A 22,244-nucleotide genomic window follows, 5' to 3' on the forward strand; every position below is an offset into this window, starting at 1 on the left:
TTTCAGCTGTCGGGCGCCTGGGACTCTCGTCTGGGATAGTTGGGGGCAGGGAGAGAAGCTCAGAGTGGGATAGGACCAGGGATTGGGGTAGGGGCCCGGGCCACGGGAGCCTGATGGAGTCTGTTCCCAGGGCCGGGCCAGCACCCCACGTCCCCATGTCCACGTATCCAACAGAAGGGCTGGCGGTCAACAGCAAGCATGTCATCGCGGCGCGTGCTCAGGATGGGGCTGTCCTTCTCAGCAAAATGCAAGGATATAGCAGAGAGCAGGGTGGGCATGGTTATGGGAACAACAGCCGGGTGGGCCGGGCGGAGACCAGCCACATGTCAGAGGGCGTTAGCATCCGAGGCAGGTGGCGCACCCCGCTTCAGGCCTCAGGACCAGTCCTGGGCTCTGCCCGGGGTAAGGACGGAGCCGGGTCTAGAGAGGCTCAGGAGGCAGGCCTGCAGGCACCGATGCTGAATGGCATTAGTGTCTGGTATACTGAGCTGGGCACGGACCCATGGAGGCTGATGTCCCCCCACAGTGTCTGGACGGGGCCGCCTGGGCCTGCCCACAGGGTTCAATGCGTGGCTCCAGGTGGAAACTGAGACCCCGGTTAGGGAGAATCTGTCTAGTTATCACCCCACAGCAGGAGGCTGCTTTCTTTCCTTTCCTTTTCTTTATAACTATGAAGAAAGAAATTTTATTCCTGCCCATATCACTGACCAGGAGTGTGACCTAGAACCAGCAGTTCGCAGCTGGGGACTGTTTTGCTGCACAGGAGACATTTGTCAATGCCTGGAGACTTTTATTTTTTTACATTACATCCTCAGATCTTATCTCATAAGTAAAAGTGTGTCCATCTGTCTACCTCCACCCGTTTCTCTGCACCCCTCCCTCTGGCAACCAGCAGTCTGTTCTGTGTCTGTGAGCGTCACTCTTCTAGATTCCTTATGTAAGTGAGGTCATACGGTGTTTGTCTTTCTCTGACTCATCTCACTTAGCACAATGCCCTCAAAGTTCATCCATGATGTAGCAAATGGCCAGATTTCCTTCCTTCTCATGCCTGAATTATATTCCATAAACGTACCACATTTTCTTTAGCTGTTTATCTACACATGGACACATAAGTTGTTTCCACATCTTGGCTATTGTGAATGATGCTGCCATGAATATGGGGGTGCAGACCTCTCTTTGCGTTAGTGATTTCTTTTCCTTTGGGTCCATACCCTGAAATGGGATTGCTGGATCATATGGTAGTTAGTCGTATTTTTAATTTTTAATTTTTTGAGGAATGGACAGAGGTGGTGTTGGAAACAGGACGGAAGAATGGACTTTGGGAGCAGAAAGGCAAAAGACCAAGTGTGGGGGAAGACACTGGGGTTGCTGCTGAGCCTTGAGATGAGTAGGCATCCCACCCCATTGCACACATCCCAAATCCCGTTCCTGAACTGCTCCCCACAAGCCTGAACCCGCCTGGTCTTTCCCCCTTTGTGACGGCAGCTTCTCTCTCCATAGCTCCTCTTCCACAGACATCCCCGTATCCAACCATCGGCAAACTCTGACTCTGCCCTTGAAAAGTGCCCCACACCTCGTTTCCACCCCTACCACCCAGTCTTTCGGTCACCTGGCTGACCTCCCGTGTCCTCCCTTGCCCCCTAGAGTGAATTCCAGAGTTTGACTCTTAAAACAGGCTCATAGCATGTCATCCTCTTCCCCAGACGTCCCAGCGCCTTCCCACCCGCCTTTAGGTTATTTCCCAGAGTTCTCCCCGAGGCAGGAAGTCCTTCCTGAGCCCACCCTCCCATCACCGCCCCTCACCCCACGTCTCCCCTTGCCCTCAGGGCTCCAGCCTGCGGCCCCCGGCGACTCCTCCAGCACCCTGAGCCCACCGGGCAGCGAGGGCGCTGCAGCACTGTGTCCCCCATCTAGAATGTCCTGCGGCCAGGCATCCCCAGGCTGGTTTTCCTCTCTGCTCCCCACCACTCCTGCTGGGTTCCAGACCCCCAGTCTGTCTCCCTGTCTCCCGATGCTTGCTCTTCCCCTAAAGCCACGCAACAGGGTGTCTGCCGTTCACCCTCCTTCATCCACAGCCCTACAGCTTTAGGAGTTCAGGTGAACTTTGAACTTTCTTGTGGTTGCTTGAGAGATTTGATCTTCTTTAGATGGACTTTTTAAATTTTTTTTTTTAGAGATTTTATTCATTTATGTGATAGAGAGACAGCCAGCGAGAGAGGGAACACAGCAGGGGAGTGGGAAAGGAAGAAGCAGGCTCCCAGTGGAGGAGCCCGATGTGGGACTCGATCCCGGAACGCCGGGATCACGCCCTGAGCCGAAGGCAGACGCTTAACGACTGCGCTACCCAGGCGCCCCTAAATGGACTTTTTAATTAAATGCAACCTCGACAACTTACCCCTACTCAGCTCTCCAGTGATTAAGGGGTTCGTGGCGGGGAGATTGAGGAGGATTAGGTGCCGTTTCTGGGCTCAGATGCTGTATTCCCGTAACTACAGAGAGGCCTCCGCTAAAGCGTCTGCCTTGCTGCCATGGAAGCCGCCTGGTGCCCATTTGTTGCTGACCTCTGCAGAAAGGCTCTTTGATTCAACGTCTTCACCTCCAACCACCTAAAACCAGCCTGGGAAACGTTCAGGTGGAAAACTGCAGTAAAGTCTCCATTAAGGAAATGCTTGTGGGAAGGAGCATTCTAGTCCATTTAATTTTTGGTTACCTGAGCACCCAGAGTTTTTATTAGGAGCAGACGGCATTATGCGGAAGGAAGTTGACAAATTTTGGATGGAGGCTTTCCTTTATTTAAGCCCTTCCGCTGCTGTTTGAAGTGATGTGACTCTGGACCTCAGTTTTCTCGTCTATAAAAGGGGGGCAGTAGTAACTCTCTTGTTGTCTTGTCATTAGATTAAACGGGGAAGCGTTTGCAAGTCACTTAGCAATAGGCTTGGTGCCTACACGGGAGCTTGGTAAAGTGCGCTCCCTTCCTTCGTCTCTTTGTTTTCATTCTTCTCGGAAATAATTCTTAATCCGTTGGCATATAGCATTTCAAAAACCTTGTGTTAACATAGGGCATTGAGGGAGAGGGTACTATTCCTGGTGGAGGGAGCAGTGACTCATTACTGTGGAATATTTATGAAAAAATAACCAATCATTAAGGGTTTTGAGTGCTTTTGTATCTCACTGTGGAATAGCAGAAATAAAGAGGTCGTTTTATTCTTTTTGAAATCCCTAGGTATTCTTCTTTGCATCTCTCTTCTAAAAATTGAATGTGGGGGAAAAAAATTGGTAGATAAGTCAGCATGGCAGGTTCAAAATGGCAGGTAAAGCACCTCTATTACCGCCTCTCACTTAAAAAAGAAGTAAAACCCTCTAAAAAGCAGTAAAGGAAGAGACTGAAGAGCACAATGACAAAAAGAAAGCGACAGGAGTGACTCGCGGATGGGAGGTGAAACCGTTTCCGGAGAACCGCTCTCGGATGGCGGAATGGGGGCCGCGGGGGTGAAGGTACCAGACTGGGGACGCCTGGAATGGGCTGGGCCATGGAGGGGCTGGACACAGAGGGAAGAGGTAATAGTTTGTCTCTGGGAACAATCTACTTCCTGCCCTGGTATTCAGAATAGTCAGCTGCTAAACAGGACAGACAGACGGGCACATAGATAAGCTTCTCCTCCACCGAGGATGAATGGCCCAGAGAGAAAACCTCTGCGCTCTGGGATCCGGGGTCTCTGCAGAATAGTAGTGAGTCTCCCACGTGACCAAAGTTGCCAGTCGACAACGGGGCCATCTGAGGGCCCACACAGATCGACTGAGATTTAAGTTCTTTAGAAGAAGAGAGCGCTGCAACGTCGTGGGCTGTCGTGAGCACGGTCCCCACTGTTGGGAGATCTGCGTTCTGGGCGCTTGGGTGAAATCGTACTGAAAGGTTGCGACAGCAGTTTCGACAGCAGATGCTCCGCTTTGCTCTGACCTTGCCGTGGCGGCTCCCGGGAGTCAAGGTCACCTCACCACTGGGATCACAAATACTCCAGTGAGGGGGCCACCACGGTTTAATCTGCACCTCTTGTCCCTACTTCTCCAACAAGTGTCCTGGGCCCCAAATCAAACCCAAGGAGTCACGAGACTTGTCCTGCCGACCCCGCAGGTGGGACGCCCTCGCACAGCATGAGTTACAGAAACACCACCTGCTGCCTGGTCTGTCGGTGTGGCTGGAACCCTCAACAGAGTGGCGCTGCTCTGTCCCACTCGCCCCGAGGGGCCGTAAGCAGGGCCCTGGTGCTTCTCGGTGTTGCACACAGGGTGTCCCGGGGTCAGCGTGCCATGGAGGCCGACCAGCTGTGGGCCCGTCTTCTCTGGGCAGTGACAAGTGCTGAGCACGGGTTTCCTCTTCTGCCACCGTGGCTACGCGGTGATTAACGCCAAATTAGCACCTTGCTCAGTGACCTTTTAGCATTCACCGCTGCTCTCCTTCACTTCACATAACTATTTGCAAATATTAGCTTCTCAGGTTATTTCTCCCCATCAGCAACTTTCACAGCTGACAGGCAGGTTGTTAATCTGATTGGCACTCAGCTTCTGTCCTTTGCCCTGTCATGAAAGTGCGTGCACTCGGACATCTGCTCAGGAATCCAATAAGCAGCCCAGCAGCCGCTACAATGTTTTAAGCAGAGAGCGTCCGAAGGAGGCTCTCGGAGAGGCCCTGCCGGGCTCGCTTCAGGGGCAGAGAGGCTGGGCAGGGCTTGAAGCCACCCCTGGGACTCATGGAAACCGGCTTCCATCTAAGTCATCAATGTATAGGTTAAAAAATTAATTTGTTGGCTCTGTGCACATCGAGTTGAGTTTTTTGGTGTGGTTGGGTTTTTTTGGTGTTTTATTTTATTTATTTATTTTTTTTTGTAATTCACATGAACCTTTACAACAGAAATCACATACCGCTTAAGCAGTAAAGGCAGAACACAGACAAGGCCAGTCCTGGTTTTCCCTGCCGCGTTTGCTCAGCGGCACTAACCCACTGCAGCCGGGCGGGCGGACGAGAGCCTCGCCGCCAGAGGTGTCCCCAGCATGGGGAATGGGGCCCGGCACTCTAGCATCAGGCACTAGACGAAGCATTTCTTATTTGCGGAATCCAAATTTCTTTTTCTTTCCAGTCTCTGCCTTCTCCACCCTCAATCGAAATCCCTGTTCTAGAAATGTTGGATCCGTCTTCATTTCCCCTAAATAAACAGCAGTAAAGTGTACTGTGGATAGTTTAATTTTGATATTACATGTATTTTAGAGAAAAGTGGCAAAGACGTGTCATATTTTTCTCTCCCTTGTCACCAGAAATACAAGCTAAATTATTTACAGTTGATACTCACAAAACAGAGGTGGATTCAGGATATTTACTTTTCAGAAAAGAAAAAAGGACTGAAAGTACACAGACAGAGCAGAACACTTTGTTGATTGAATATTTTTGCTCCGGGGAGTCACATTTGGGCCCAAGTGAGAACGCCAGCCGCTTTCTAGCACCACACGTGCCTGGCAGAGTGCCTGATGCATGGAATATTTGTGGAACTGAGCAGACTTAAAAAGAGTGGGTGCACTAGGTAACTCAATGAGCAAAGTCTTAAGTCAATAAACACATAAGGTCAGCAAACATTTGGAAAACGCTCAACCCTTTAACCCCTTATCCACATGATACACATACAGCGGTCTAAGGCTCTGGGTCCCTTCGTTTCTCGCTGGAATGTTCACTTACAGGCTATGGATTCTACCCCAGGCTCCTATGGTCTGATGAAGACCAGTGACAATGACCACACCCAAGGGATCCCCGCACAGGGTTGGGGTGGGGTCATGACATTCGGGTGTCCGATCAGAGTGGCTTGACAAGATTCCCCATTTGTTATGTTCCAGTCTTCACATCTTCCGTACTTAGGAGAGTCCCATGGATTTTGCTTTCTCTGCCACAGGAGATGTTGGCACCCCTGAAACCATGGCGCCTGTCATTGTGATTCCCCCCGGCAACAGAAGCGTGGTGGCTGGATCCAATGAGATCACCTTGGAATGCATCGCCAATGCCAGGTATGCGGCTGGTCCTCCCCTGGGGACACGAATCCATTATACCTGTGATGAGAAAGATCTTCAGCGGAAGACACATCACACGTGTGCCTGCTCTTCCAGCAACAGTGCTCTCGTTTGAGCAGCTGGGCTACACGCACGGCACACAGGGGAAGATAGGGACCCGGCTTCCCAAGCCTGTGATTGCAGTGCTTATGTTGAATGTCCTGTGGGAGCGGCCTCTGCTGAGAGTCCAGCCGAGGGCAAGCCAGGAGTTCAGTCCCGTGGGTGCAAAGGAAAGAGTTAATCCCTCTTCTCCTCTGCAGTGCTGGGTGTCCTCAGCCTAGTTAGTGGTCGCTCCAGGATTCAGTTCCCGTGATCACGCCTCCCATGTAGCCAGGTCCCCTAGTAGTATTTATTTTCAACATTCTTTTCCTGAGCAAATGGAATCATTAGCACTTATGGTCCATTGCTGCTGCAATTAGCTATCCTTGCTCAATAGCCCTTGAGCAGAATGTGTTGTTGATGCATGCCGTAAGGGAGTCGGGCTGTATCTGGATTGATTTTTAAATGTCCATTGTTCAACCCGCCATGGCTCCTGGTAGCATTAGCTTTGTCAAGCTTGTGCTGAATGCCTGAAATTATTATTATTACCATCTATATGATTCACCGTTTTTGTCACTCATGCCCTGCGTCCTCGCAGGCCTGTCGAGGAGCTGCACGTGAACTGGAAGAGGAACGGGGTGAAGGTCACCAGCGGGCTCCACAGCTTTGGGAGGCGCCTCACCATCGGCAGCCCGACCTCCGCGGACACCGGGGTGTACGTCTGTGAGGCGACGCTAAGAGGAAGCGCTTTCAACACAGCCACAGCGGAAGCCTTTCTGTCTATCATAGGTAATGCCGGGCGGCAGAGGCATGCGGGCCCTGGAGGAGCGGCCCCTCGGGGAGCGGCCCAGAAACACCTTCCTCTCACTGGCTCCCTTTCTAACTCAGAAAATGAGGGTGAAGCGGAGGCTACTTTCCAAATTCACCCCATTCTTCCTTTTCCAAGAATATAAGCCCACTGAACCCATAGCGCTGATGTTCTGAGTACTTCCAAGAAGTGTTATTCTAGATCCTTCCGAGCACAAAACTTGGGAAGTGGCGTGGTGAGGCCCTTGTCACATACGTCACCTTCTGGTGCTGGCCTCTCTGCCACGAAGCTTCTCAGTAGCCCTCGCTGGGCTATTACGGTCAGTTTTCAGAGATTATGCTATTACTGGTATTTTTGACCCAGAAAAAAGAAGCTTTAGGATATTACCTTCTGTTAAATTAAAAGGTGAGAACAGAGCTGCTTCCTAGGACGTGCACCCAGGGTCGCTCCTGAGCCAAGGAGAGCGAGAAGATAAAATTCGGCACACAGGAGCGCTCTAGACCCTGGAAAGTGTCACGGTTCAGGGAGTGTGTGTTGTACGGTGGCTGAGGGAATCCCCAGGGTATTTTCGGATTATGGTAGGATCTCATTACCCTGTGAGGCACAAGCCTTCATTTCTCGAGTTTCCTCAACTCCTGTAATACTTTCAGTCTTCAGTGGCTGTGGCCACTATCGCCGTGACCCATCCAGCAGGATGGTGGCTGCTGCAGGTAAGAGGGGCCATGGCAGCCCACCCCAGGAAGGAGAACCTCTGCCTCTTCTCTCCTCTTTGGGAAGAAGGGAATGAGAATGAGAAAGGTCAGAGCAGCAGAGAGCCCTGGGGAGAGCTGTGGCTCTTCACATGACGTATGTCACAGTTTGCCACTTTGCAAACTAAGAAAGAATAAAAGCTTGTGTTTTCATATGAAATTAGCAAGACTATCAAGAAATGCTGCATAAAAGGCGGTTTTCCTTGAGTGTGTTACGCTCCTTTCGATCATGAAGAAATGGCTCCTTGGCCTGAAAACGACCCGGCCAAATACACGCAAGCCTCTCAGTTCCTCCGAACGGAGAGTAAAGACTTTTAAAGTATCAGGAAGGCAGTCCTTGAGTCGCACGATGCTGCGGACTCCACACTAGGGGACCAAGCCGGTTCTCTTGCTGCCTCTCTCGTTGTGCTTCCGACAGAGGGAAACACCGCAGTCCCGCGTCCTTCGAGGCCTTTCTTCTGAGGGTCCCTCCATCGCGATGTGAGCATCGCACATTATAGACGGAACCGGAATTAACGTTCAGAACGCGTCCGTCTCCAGGAGACGGGACTGTATTGTGTTAAAACATCTTAAGGTGATTTAAACAAGAGAAGAAATTATCTTCCTGTAAACTGGAATGTTTGTTTCCATCATAATTCCTTTTAGAAATATTTAAATCTCTCCTGTGAACTTTGGTTTTGCATTGACAACTGAATTCCAGAGCAGACTGCTGCTCCCTGTTCCAGCTTTGAAAGGGGCACAACTGCATCTTGATGATGTTGAGTTACATTCCCTTTTGTTCACAAGAATTTGCTGTGACAGGAAGGATGTTGTGAAGGAATCGTCCTGGGAAAGCCCTGAGGAGCGCCCCTGTGAATCCAGAGTGTTCGCGAGACGACGGCCCCAGGCCCGGTGATCTGGGAGGAGGGTCCCTGGGGCGCCGTGGGGCCGGGCAGGGAGCGTCCTGGAGCAGGCAGGTGCAGGAAGGCAGAAACGTGCTGGCTTTCAGTTACTTTCATCTCGGCTGACGAGACGAGACAGTGGTGGCTGTTCCCTCCGTCTGTCAACTTCGCTGGCATATTGCTTAATTTCTGAGGTTTACACAGGAGCTCAGGCTGCGTCACACCTGCTGTAAGTCCTGGTGGCCATCCACGCGACAAGGAGCACCGGCCTCTGGGGTCCATGCCCCCCCCCACCTCTGCTCGGGGCCTGCTGCTGTTCCTCAGTTCTTTCTCCTGCCCTGCCCTACGCAGCCTCCCCACTCCCCAGGCCACGCACACCCCACATGCTGAGGCAGACGCCGCGACCTGCCCACACGGCCCCCCACCCTCCCTGCTTCAACTACTCGTACCACCATTCCTTCCTCACGGCCTTCCCTGGCCACTGGAGACCAGGCGCCCACCGCGCGGCAGGTTGGAAGTGCTGGGTCTGACGGATGGTGGATAAATCGCTGAGCTCCCTCCCTGCTGTGATGGGGATGTGATCTGGAGGTCCTTGCTCCCAGTGTCCCCAGCAGGTGAGCTGACTTGGTCACATGCTCATTTCAGCTGACCTTCTCCTGGTGGTGTTGCCATCACCTCCCCGATAAACCGTGGGCCGCCGGGCTGGGCTGTGGGGACAGACCTGGGCTCAGACTCTCGGCACCACTCACAGGCTTGAGCAAGTTCCTTTGCCTCTATTGGCCTGTTTCCACATCCGTAAGCTGTAGACGAGGAAGGAAATGATAGGGGTTTTTACCGTGAGCAGTTGTTAGCAGAGCGCTGGTACCCCACCTGTGGCGTTGTTTTAGTGATTTACTGACAATTAGTCACATGACACACTTTCCACCTTTACTGTTCCCGAAATCAGGGTGTGTCTCGCAATCCCTGGAAGCCTTTTTCTCTCTCTTGGGGATAAATACAGCGACGATGCCTCTGGCTGCAACGTCTCAGACTCACTGACACAGAGCGTGTACATCCTCCTGTCCAGACTGACAGACAGACTGACACTGTCTCCCGTCACTGCCACTCACACGCTTACCCTGCTTCGCAAGTGCCCGTGTCCCCGCACGCCGGATCCCCCAGCACTCACACACGCGTCAGGGTGAGCAGCCGCCGTCCAGAGCCATCTGTGCACCTCGGTCTGTTCCGGTTTGCAGACACAGATCACTCAGGGATTCCAAACTCGTATCATTAAAATCACAGGTTACTTGTACCATCTCCCGGCTGATACCAATGCCACGACCAGGAAGTTACAGCCGTACCGGAAGGTTCTCTAGAGCTGAGACCCAGCTGCTCTTCAGAGTTTGAGTCCCAACATAAAATGCTTCCTCCCTCTCTCCCCCCTCCTGCTCTTCCTTCCTTTCTGCCACTTAACATTTCTCGAGTCTACATCTTGGACGCTGTGCTGGGCATTGATGACTGGCTCGAAGTAGTAGCCATGGCCCCCAGCATCCAGGAGTCTTGTGTGGAAGGCAGGCCCTCACGAGGCAGTTGGACTCAGCATAGTGAGCGTGCAGGAAGGGGCGCCTGACCTCACGCAGCAGGTGCCGGGGGCAGAGGCTCTCTTGGCGTACGGCCAGGACAGAAGCCTGCAGTGGGCCTTGTAACCCATTCACATTGGTTGAGGATGAGCTCAGGATGTCTTCTTCCTGGTTTTACACATGGCCTACATTAGATGCACCCGCATTAATCTTCGGTGCCCTGTGACACTGGAATTTACCTGTACAGCAGGTCATTACCAAGTGATGTTCAGAAAATAGAGCTGTTACAGAACTGTTTCTAGAGCAAGAGGGAAACTTGTATGAGGCAAACACCAGTGGCACGTGGGTCATTTGCTCTGAATGCAGGATGGGCAGGCCAGCTGTGATACCCCAGGATGGAGCAGGGTTCAGGAGGCGGGGAGCCACGAGCATGCTCTTTGTGTCCCACCCGTCCTTCCGGGCTCCCTGGCCGTCTCTGCCCTCCCTGCTCATCTGCTGACCATTTGTGGAGCACACGGTGGTGCAGGACCCTGCTGAAGGGCCAGCGTGGGCAGAGGACAGAGAAGGAGGAATTGCAAAGATGAATGGAACACACCTGCTCCCCGACAGGCTTCAAGGATGTAAGGTCTTTGGTAATCTCCTAGATCTCTCCTTCCAGCGAATAGCTTTTAAGTGTTTCCTTGGAAGCTGTGCCAGGCACTACCAGCACGGAGATGAGAGGACCCATTTCTACTCTGAAGATGGTCCTGTGTGGAGGGGGCACCCTGCCCGAGGAGGTCTGGGAACTCTGCAGAAGAAGGGCGCTAAGGGCTGATCTTGAAGACTGACTCAGGATTTGCCGACAAGCGTCTCCTGTGCAGGAGCCCGAGCGGGGGGGCGCTGCTTGGGCCCCACAGTCCCAGTGGGCAGGCTCAGCCAGTTTCTCAGCTGCTGGTCTCACAAGGCCAATGTCAAGCCTTCAGCTGGGCTGGGCTATTTCCTGGGGGCCATCGGGGAGAATCCGCTTCCTGGCTCACTTGAGGTGGGCAGACTAGGGTTGTAAGACTGAGGTCCTCACCTCCTTTCTGGCTGTTGGTTGGGGTCACTGTCAGGTCCCAGAGGCCTTTCTGCTCCCCCTGGCTTAGGCCACCTTCCTCTTCACGGCCAGCAGCACAAGCCAGTTCTTTCCTGCCGCGGGTCTCTGAACTCCCTTCTTCATCTCCCCTTCCAGCTCCGGGAAGGCCACTGCTTTTAAGGGCTCCAGTGAGGGGACTGCGGGCCCACCCAGCTAATCCAGGATCGGCTGTCCATTTCAAGATTGACAGCCTTAACCACACCTGCAGACGCTGTCTTGCCATATAGTATGACTTGTTCACAGGTTCTGGTGACTAGGGGGTGGGGCCATTCTTCCCACCACAGTGGACAAAGCACCACATATGGACGATGGTGGCAAGTCAAGGACACATACTGGCATGAGACGGTCATTCTGGAGCAGAAGGGAAGACAGAACAGGGAGCACCCTGGGTCTCATGGTAAGCCCTACTCAGGATAGGCCCTGCCACTCAGATGTGGGGGCTTTGGCAAGAGAGTGTGAGGAAACCTTGGGATGCACGGGCCATCTACCATAGCTGCCTCCACGAAGTCAGAATGAGCGCTGTACGGCCCTGGCATTTTGGAGGATGGTGGGGTTGATAGAGGCCTTGGACTTAGGCTGTCTGGGAGGCATCCCACCTCCTGTTCTGAGACCCGGACAGTGCAGGACAATCAGTGTGGCTGGCTGTTTCTCAACACGGGATGGCAATGTTTTCCTGATGTCTTCGTATTGTTTGAAGAGAGATAAAAGTGTTCGTTTCAATCCCCCGTTTTACTGGCTGCAGTTGTGATACATTTTTAAAAGTCTGGTGTGCACCAGTGTTGGCAGTATACCCTTTCTAGAAAGGGTTGTTGCCAATTAGCGAAGACACGCACTTACCCCTCAGAGGTTAAGTGGTTGCAAGTCTGTGCACAAGACAGCTAGTTCACAACGAACTCACTATTCAGCCCACAGCCCTCTCACTGTGGCTATGCCTGATGCGCCCCCGCCCTTTTTTCCTTAGAGCTGACTACGTGTAAAAGTAGCTGGGGGTCCAGAAAAGAAATCTTCTGAGCACCTGTTGAGTTATGCCAATATGAAGGGTGAGCTGTGAGCGAAATCCTAACACACAGATAGTGGGGAAAAGAAACACAATTACCATCAGATGCTACAGGGGCCTTTTGGGGTCTTGGCAACTCGCACCCACTCTGCTTTGCTCAGCCACCTGGAAAAGCTTCAGGAACAAGGCAGGGTATCCGTAAATGAACAAACATGCTCGGCCCAGGCCATTCCTGGCCTTCCTAGTTGTCAGCTACGCAAACTTCCCCGGTTATTGGCTCCGGAGGAGAGAGACAGCACTTCGCAAGCATTGGCAGGACGCCCTTCCAGACTGTGCCTAAGGAGCCTGGCAGAACTGCAGTTGGTGTGGCAGAGTCTGTGGGGCAGGCGGGTCTGTGTCAGGCTCCCATGGTGACTGTCTGCGGTGGGGAATAGTGGTGTTTGCAGCTGAGCGGCCTTGGCCAGGCCTCTAATGCACCCAGCCCCGGAGCCATGCTCTGCACAGCTCGAGCCAGCTTTGGGCCATGGTGTGATGAGCACCCCTTGTCTCTGACTCCAGGCTAGGTCCTCCCCTGGCACTGGGGGGAAGCTGTGTGGCATTGCACAGGTAGGAGGGGCAGCACTGGGACACTGGCCATTGTGCCCAGTGCCTGGGGGAAGGCCGTCTGATCCTGTAGATGTTGACCATTTCTTTGTGCAGGTTTCTATTATCAAAGTGTATTTCCTCTGGGATGAATCCCAAAGGACCTGGGCCAAGTGAAAAAAGCCAATTCCAAAGGTTACACATGGCATGATTCCATTCGTGTATCATTCTTGAAATGACAGAATTACAGATGGGGAACAGATGAGTGGTTGCCAGAGGTGAGGAATGGGATGTTGGGGTGGCCATGGTCCTAAAAGGGCAGCGTGTGGGACCCTTGGGTGACAGCCCCCTTCTGCCTCTCGACTGTGGGTACACAGCCCCGCTCACTGGTGACGTCGCCTAGGGCTAAGCCTGCACACGCGCGTGCGTGCACACAGACCGCGACGGGAGAGTAGGGTAGGTCAGAGTCTCGGGTGTGGTGCTGAACTGTAGTTTTGCAAGATGTCACCATCGGAGGGAACTGGAGGATGCCTGGGATCTCTATTATTTCTTAAAAGCACGTGGGACTCTGCAATTATCTCAAAATAAAATGTTTAATTTAAAAAAAGAGAACCGTAATTAATCACAGGCAAATGTTGACTCTGTCACTTAGTCTTTTTTTTTTCTTTTTTTCTTTTCCCTCACGTCCCTTTCCTCAGACCATGGAGGTAGATATCGACTTTAGCACTCACTGATGAATATGGGGCATGACCTACACGTGAGGGCCATGACAGGGTGCAGCTCTTATATAGCTGGAATATAAATTTCGCTGCTGTCATGGTTGTTGATGAAGGAAATGGGGCTGAATATGAACACGGGGGTGTGCGGTGAAGACCAGCTTGAAAAGAGACCTTGAATCTCTGCAGTGTGTCTTTCCACCGGTCTACACACACCCAAAACCCAGTAGAGGGCTCTGCGTCCACCTGGCGAGGGTGCAGCCCTGGCCTCAGGCAGGTGGCATGCGCCCGAGTGACCTGGGTCATCACAGAGGGGTTCCGAGCTCCCATCTCCGCGGAGAAACCCTTCAGCCTTTTCTCGTGAACCACATCTTTGAAACACTAAGTGCTCATGTCTCCTTTCCCTCTCGTGGGTTCCACCCTGTTTTAAAGACCCGGGCGGTGCAGGAGGCATTCCCAGCTACGCTACCCACATCCCACACAGCGACAGTGGGAATCAGCAACCCGGGAAGACAGTGCCCAGAAAAAATTATCACACAGAAAGTGAACACAACGGCCTTTTATTATCACAATAATGAAATCACTAGCACCTTCGTACCGGATGAATCTGGCCATGCCACTGTTGAAGTTCTGCTGAATACACAGAGAAAAATATTGCAATTTACTCTCCAAGGAGATCCACCATTTAATACACCCACTATTTTTTGTTGAATAGGCGAGGGGAGTAGCTAGAGATATACAAGCAGTAGAGTTTCCTGTGCTCCTAAAGATGGATGAGAGGCCCTTTCTCTTTCTTCTCTTCGCTATTATTTAGCCTTCCGTTGAAGTATTAAATCTATGTTTTGGAGAAGAACCGCTAAGACTTTATAAAATATGTTAATGGGCCGCCCCGTTCCCTGACACAAGCCCCGTGCCCAGCTGTGGCGCTGTATTTGACAAGCTGCGTGCATCGGGGTTTGGTTTAGATACTGAAACAAACTAGCCTGTAAAACACTGTGCTGTAAATATAAACCTTTATGAACCTCTCGGGATAGTCCTTCTAAAATGTGAATTAAGATATTCCATGATTCAAGCCCGTAAACGGAAAAGTAGCCATCACCCTGAGTAGTAATTTGCTTTCTGAAACCTTAGAATGTAAACCGCCTTTGGCCTCCGCTCACTGAATTCTGAGTTCATGTATACAATGGCAACTAATGAACTTTCCAGAAATAGTTTTTAAAAGGAGTTCAAACTCTTTCAGGCTAGACGGGTCTCCCAAAATACACCTCTTTTGCTTAGGGGCTATTTTGTTTTTTTCTTGTTTAAAGAGCCACCGTATTTTACTGCTGAGCCCGAGAGTCGGATGCTAGCGGAAGTGGAAGATACCGTGGATATCGCGTGTCGAGCCATGGGTGAGTGTGCGGCGGCTGCTCCGCGGGCCGCCGTGAGGTGGAGGGACCGAGGGGCACTTCCGTCACAATTGGGGCACGCATTGAGTGTGATGTTAGTGACTGGGCCTTTGGATCTAGTAGAACTCAGTTACTTGGCATGTGACCTTGAGGAAGGTGACCTTGACCTTGCTGAGCTGTTGGTTACTCGCCTGCAGAGCAGAGATAAGAATATTCACCATATATACGATGGAATATTACTCAGCTATCAGAAAGAACGAGTTCTCAACATTTGCTACAACATGGACGGCACTGGAGGAGATAATGCTAAGTGAAATAAGTCAAGCAGAGAAAGACAATTATCATATGGTTTCTCTCATCTATGGAACATAAGAACTAGGATGATCGGTAGGGGAAGAAAGGGATAAAGAAAGGGGGGTTAATCAGAAGGGGGAGTGAAACATGAGAGACTATGGACTATGAGAAACAAACTGAGGACCTCAGAGGGGAGGGGGTGGGGGAATGGGATAGGCTGGTGATGGGTAGTAGGGAGGGCACGGATCGCATGGTGCACTGGGTGTTATACGCAACTAATGAATCATCGAACTTTATATCGGAAACCAGGGATGTACTGTATGGTGATTAACATAATATAATAAAAAATCATAAAAAAAAATATTCACCAAAGGGAACAAGAAGGAGGCCTTCACTCCATCCGTCCCCACAGAGAGGGACAGCCTTGTCCTCTCGACTCCCTTTCAAACGCTCTGGTTCCACAAGAGCATGACCCCCCAAGGCTGAGGGCAGGAAATGCTTTCCCGTCCGTGGGGTGATTGGGACTGGTGACCACGTGTGCTCTGTAGTAAGAGAGATGGTTTTAAATTCTTTGAACAAGAAAACTTTTTTTTTTCTTCCTTTTTTGCCTTTTCAGGTTCAGGTTGACTTTTTCTTTGTTACTCCAGTAACCTCAGCTCTCACCCCTTGCCTTGATGACGAGCTGTCCACTGTCAGGCAGCACAAATAGTTACACGAACCCCCCTCACCGAGACAGGCTTTTTAAAGGCAACTTCATTGACAAAGTCTATGTTAGTGCGCTGGAGACTGTCAGTGAAAAGGACCTTTTTCTTTTAAGTTTAAATCTGTGCATCTTAAGGGTGGGTATTTTATTCTAAGAGCTTGGAGGGTAAGGATTACTAGCAATTTTGTAAATCTTCAAAACAGCTCCATAAAAGAGGTACTATTATCTCAGAGTACACATACGAAAACAAGACCTTAGGAAGCAAGGTTAAGTAATGTGCTCAAGGCACAGAGCCAGGGAGAGGAGATGAGATACCTCTGAAATCACAGCCCGGCGTCTGGCATGTAGGAGCTGCTCATTAAGGACTGGACAGCCTGCCAGGGGTCACACGGCAATAGAGACAGGATCGAAACCCAGACCCGTCAGCTCCCAAAGCAAGGGCTTTGGACGGGGCACCTGGCTTCTCCCAGAGAGCAGAGGTCCTGGGCCTAGAGCTCATGCCAGCAATCCACAGGTACGGGCATGTCATCTTCCGTCTCTGAGCAGTGCTGATGGCTCCTGTGGAGATCGGGGTCTGCTGTGGGCCCCTTCCTGTACCCACTGTGCTTCCACCCAGAGCGTGTGTCCTGGGGGGCTCGGTCCCCAGCCCCCAGGCATCTCACGGGAGCACTGTTGGCACATCTGCTCTGCGACGTCCTTCTCTGTTCAGGATCCTGGGGAGGGGTGGGGGGAGAGCCATGTGAACTCTACATGGAAATGTCCCCCTTGCTCTCAAAGATGCTCTCTTCCCGGTACAAACACCGTTTTCTAAGGTCAGCGGTGGTCTGGAAGTGAAACTCCGCAGTATTGTGAGTGCTCAGATTTTAGAAACCAGCATCTGCTGTACTGTAGGGGAAAGATTTCTGTTTATGACACTAAATTGCCCCAAAATAGAAAGGCTGCCAGCTCCCTGTATACTAACAATTATTTTTCGATAAATGACAATCTTAAGCTCTTCCCTTGACAAGAGAATGCTCTTTTTGCATGATTTCTACAGGGCAAACTGCTTGTTAAATACAGACGTGTAAATATATACTGAGCAGGCCTTTCAACGTTACCATTGGATAATTTACTGCTTTCTTTTAATTTTGACAATGAAACTATAGCCGCACGTGAAGTGGTCCCTCTTCATGAAAGCTACATCATGTAATTGCTCTTATGAGATTTTACATGAATTGGTTATGCTTTTACCTTGAAATGGATTTTTTTAATTTCATGATTTAATGAAAAGTGACAGGAAACATAATTAAGGCAAAGAACAGAATCTGAAAATACATTATCTTGAAATATTCCACGACATTAACTTTATTTATTAAAGAAGACATCTTACACCTACATAGCATCTGAAATCAAGGGATTTGGGTGTGCTTTTCACCATGAATCATGTCGAGATGTGTTTTATTTAAATTAATTTCATAGGCAGGGAAACCAAGGTACAGACCCAGCCTAGACAATCCTGTGCGTTTCCCTTGGGCCCACAACAAGCATACACGTGCCCGCCACGGCTCAGGACCTCGTTGTGTCATGTGCTTTGGCGGAGTTTCTATGCACAGCCTGTCATGTCTACCCAGTTTTCCCCTCTTCGGTGGCTTAGGAGGGTCAGAGACGTGCCAAGGAAGCAGTGTCCCCTACCCCTGGTCACGCAAGCCTCCCGGGGGAGCTGCCCAGGGCAGGAGCCTGGCGTCTCCCCGGTCAGAGCTCGTCCACTGCAGTAAGGCGCCAGGGGAATAACGCATGCCTCATCATCCCCCGGGCTCCATGTGCTGAGCAAGCCGTGTGGGGGCCGAGCAACAGAGGTCCTCATGCTCTCAGGCTGAGGACAGTCCCTTCATGTACAACCCAGCTTCTGCCCCCGTGAACTTGTCCTTTGTCCCCCGCATCTGCCCTCCCAAACCCAGCCTCACCTTCCATCAGATGGGCCAGCTGGGTGCCACGGAGCTCTGGTCCCACTGACCGAAGCCTGGGTTTTCACCGTAACATCATTAGGATGAGGAAGATGCACCCAGCCTCAGTCTGACCCTCCATCCTCTGGTCCAAGTGTTGGCCTTGCTCCGGGTGCCATCAGCTCCTAGGGACAAGGATGGCACCATCCTGTGGCCCCTCCTCGTCACCTGCTGGACTGACATTTGTCTCTGGGGCCAAGGCAGCTTTTCCCAAGTCTACAGTTGAATGCCACTTACGTCTCCTCAGTCTCCACCCACAAGCATCTCAGGTGCCTGCTTAACCGCAGCCATCCTTCACTGCTGTAGATGTCCGCTTCGATTGGTGATGTCGGCCCCCTCGGCAGGGGACAGCTAAAGAGATGGGACCCCTCCTTCTCGCGGTTAGTTGTAATCATAGTCATTCTAGACATTGAGCGTGGGCCGTGTGCCGGGCACCCAGAGATTTGTGTGCGCCCATGTGGTTAACCTTCCCAACAGCACTTCGAGGTGGCAATGACCGCTTTTTTCCAAATGTGTCTCCTGTCCTGGTGGCCCTCCCCCGAGCCTTGAGTGGTGGAGTCAGACTCTGCAGGGCAGCAGGGACTTTCCTCCACCTCCCTGTCTGTCCCCAGGCCGGTCACGGTCACGGCTGGAATCCCTTCCTCTCCAGACCAGGGCACAGACCTGCGCCAGCTCAACAGATCCAGAATGATCTGCAGCCCGGCGTCAGGAGTTCGTTCCTATTCTTCCTCTTACTGCTTCTCTGTGTCCATTTCTTCACAGAGATGAGAAAAATGATACCGTACAGGGTGGATGAAGGGACTCCCAGACGAAAAATACCACTAAAGATCACCTGTAGCCTCTGAAACACGTTTGCCTCACCCTCACATAAAGTGCTCGAAATTGAATTTTTTCAAATGCCCAATTATTTCCACTCCCGCACAGGGGTCCCTCTTCCCACCCTGCAGTGGTACAAGGACGCTGTCTCCATCGGCACGCTCCAGAACCCCCGATACAAGATGCTCTCAAGCGGGGCCCTGCGCATCCAGGGGCTACGTCCAGAGGACTCGGGGATCTTCCAGTGCTTTGCCAGTAACGAAGGAGGGGAGATCCAGACCTACACCTACCTGGACGTCACTAGTGAGTACTGCCCCTCAGCAAAGCCAGACCCCCCGGGCTGGACCCTCAGCCGGAGTTTCCTACCCTTCGTGTGTGTGACACACTCGGGAAATGGTAGCATCTGTTCAGCAAATGGACAGGGTGCAGGGGCCCGTGGCGCCCACGGCACCCGCTACGGAAAGCCACCTCTCCGGCCAACAGGAGCCCATGTGCTGGGCAGCAAGTACGCCCTGTTGTCCCCACGCCCTGGCACCCCACCTGCTCTCAGGCGAGCCTCGCACCCTCCTCTCTACTGAGAAGCAGGGGGAAAAACATCTCCCTTTTTCTGGACAGAACTGGAAGGACTGTTCAGTGAAGAGCTCATTCCTAACCTTTTTCTTTTGATCTTTTTCCCATTTTTTTATATTCATTTTCTATTTTAGTTTTATTGAACAATTATAGTTCTTCTGTAAGTTTCTTTTATTATCCCATTAGCAGAAATACTTTGGCACTCTTTGAAAAATAAAATGAAGGTACAGGTTTTCACTGTATCTGTGGGTTTTCTTTTTCATCTCCACAGTTGTAATATTGTTCTTTAAAATGAAGTAGAATTTAGCGATTATGGAATTATACCTTTCATGTTTGCCCTTTTGGAAGCAAAATGCTGATCTCCTCGGGTGTGAGAGCCGTTTGAGAAAGCAAATCATGTCAGTATGCAGACGGCTCTTGTCTGCCCAAACTTACAAATTTAAGGATTCCGTGTGTGTATTTTGGTAAACGAGGGGTCATGCCCTTGAACCTTGCCCAGGGGTCAAATTTAGCCTCTGGTTTGGAGCATACGAAACAGTATCACTTCAAACAGTGGGAATAATATTGGGTACTTATGCCAGAAACTGAGTTTCGATCAATTAGAATTTAAGTGTATCTTATGAGTGCCAGTCGGGCGGCTGTGGGGCACAGAAGAGCAGGCTTTTTTTCCTTTCTTTCCTTTAACTTTATTTTAATTCCAGTGTAGTTAACCTACAGTGTTATATTAGTTCATTCATTTAACAAACAATTTCCCAGCATCTGGGGTCTGCCAGGTTTGGAGACAGACAGCAGAGGAAGGGATCATTTAGCCAGGGATAAGGGTCGGGAAACGAGCGAACAGGTGAGGCCCGGGGTGACCAGGGAGGCCTCTCGGAGGGTGGTCAGGGAGCGTTCCCTGAGGTGCTACCAGAGCTGAGGCCCAAAGGTGCAAAGTCTTGGGGGATGTGCGTGTCACGGGGTGAGGGAGGGGTGCTGCAAGTGCCTTCCAGGGACAAGCTTGAGGAGGTATCTGTGCAGGGAGCAAGGAGACAGTGGGGACGCAGTCTGGTGAAGAGCCAGGGGTCGTGGTAGGAGACAGGCTGGAGGGACAAGCAGGGCAAAGGCCCAAGAGCCAGTGGGAGGATTTCACGGGCTTTCGGCAGGGAGTGGTGGGGTGTCCTTTATAGTTGCCACAGGGCACCCAAGGCTGGGTGTAGAATGGCCAATGCAGGGAAGACCAGAAGGCTTGGGATCCAGTAGGAGGTCACTGTACTGTCCACCTGTGGGTCCGGACGGGGGGATGAGGGGGCTCTGGGCTTTGCTTTGGGGGAGGCATCCACAGGACTTACGTGGTTTGTGGGGATTCCCACCCAGTGGAAGGAGAGGTGGCCAGCGGTGCTTTGGTCCCAAGCCCCATCCACTTGTCCTGGGAACCCCAGCCCAGGCTCCTCAGGGGCCTCACGGGGTTGGGGACATGCAGATCCCTGTTCTTCAGGGGTTTCCAGTTAAATCGTTATCAGAGTAGAACAAAGTCACCCGAGCCTCGCCGAAGCCAGCCTGAGCTACCCCAGCTGTCTCGGGCTGATTCGGGGCTCTTAGGAGCTGGAGGCCTATGCCATCCCCCAAGGACAAAAAGACCCAACACTTGGGGCCAGGATACTTCCTGGAAATCCCTCACTGACGTGCTTGAAATCCCATTGTGAAACTGTCATCTTTGGGTAATAGTTAATATTCAAAAGTCAGCTTTTCCTATTTTTTCTATTTTTCTATTTTTTAAAAAGTACTAAAAGCGAGCTTGTTAGATTTTTCTAAATAAATGTCTCCCCCTCATTAACGATCACCTGAAACAGCCCCCACCCCACCCCCGCCCGGGCTCCTGCACTTCCCCACTTGTGTGTCTGTTCCATTGTGAGACTGGATTTCTCTTCAGGTTGTAAACACAGATAGGCAGCTCCTGGGGGACAAATAAGGGAAGGTTATAGTCTCTCCTGAAAGGTTTTCCTCTGTTATTGCTACAGTTATCTCTGTGATTAGTCCCATAAAAGTCCATATGGGCCACCCCAGCAGGCGGGTCTGAGCGCAGCTGAGGGACAGCACACTGAGTGTCTCACTGTTCGCTCCTGCTTAGATGTTGCCCCAGCGTTTACTCAACTTCCAGTGGACACCACGGTCACTGATGGGATGACGGCCGTCCTGAGGTGCGAGGTGTCTGGAGCCCCCAAGCCCGCCATCACGTGGAGGAGAGGTAGGTGGCCAGTGCAGCCTGGCCAACATGGGACATGAGCCCATCGGGCCAAGGCTTGTGTATTTTCATTCCCGCCCTCCTTCATTCCCTAAAGACTGGTAGCCATCCGTGGGGCACCTGCCAGGCGCTGGATGCCGGAGCCACCAGCCTGAGTAGGACAGGTAAGGCCCCCGGGAGCTTCATGGAGCTTACCTCCACGAGACAAAACAGCCGTGTTTTAAAACGTGTGACTATCCCTGTTTTCTGCCTAAGCCCTTCGTAGGGCACCTTAGGCTTGTGAAGGGGCTCCCCAAAATACAAGGTAGTAGATTCGGGTAAGTGCCACAGGACCCAGTGTCCCCATTTGTGAAATGAAGGTCCTGTTAAAAATTAAGAATAGTATCCTTGTTCTTTTAAGAAAGAAAGGTGCACAGGATGCAGATCTGAAACTAATAGGATACGTATGCCAATGGGACTTCGATTGGAAAAAGGCAGAGAAACCAAAGCCTGGGTTATGCCAAGGTCCTTCTCTGTGTCCCTTAGGAGAGTGGCCACGAGGGGATGAAGCTTCCCTAAAATAGGAAACGGAGGGAGAAAGATGCTCTGGCTCATTTGACACAAGTGATGCTCTCGGCTCCACCTGGTTTCAGTCCCCGTGAGGACTGGCATCACGCCACAGGCTTTCTCTGTAGTTCCAGCCCCTTCCTCACATACGCACATGTGTCAGTCAGTGAACCGCACACACGGTCTGTC

At 51.6% G+C, this 22,244-nt stretch overlaps 1 protein-coding gene across 2 annotated transcripts in view; it reads left to right on the forward strand.

Annotated features, from left to right (window-relative positions):
* The window catches only part of SDK1 (sidekick cell adhesion molecule 1), an 875,077-nt gene that overhangs the window by 619,397 nt on the left and 233,436 nt on the right, over positions 1-22,244 (forward strand). For both annotated transcript variants that reach the window (XM_045813352.2, XM_087866987.1), the window contains exons 6-10: positions 5,937-6,048; positions 6,728-6,918; positions 14,843-14,926; positions 18,827-19,021; positions 21,396-21,512. In XM_045813352.2, coding sequence (XP_045669308.2) covers positions 5,937-6,048; positions 6,728-6,918; positions 14,843-14,926; positions 18,827-19,021; positions 21,396-21,512 — 699 coding nt within the window. The remainder of the gene's footprint in view (positions 1-5,936; positions 6,049-6,727; positions 6,919-14,842; positions 14,927-18,826; positions 19,022-21,395; positions 21,513-22,244) is intronic.

This window comes from Ursus americanus, chromosome 2, assembly GCF_024610735.1.
Source record: "Ursus americanus isolate L20-20 chromosome 2, mUrsAme1.1.p, whole genome shotgun sequence".
Lineage (NCBI taxonomy): Eukaryota > Metazoa > Chordata > Mammalia > Carnivora > Ursidae > Ursus > Ursus americanus.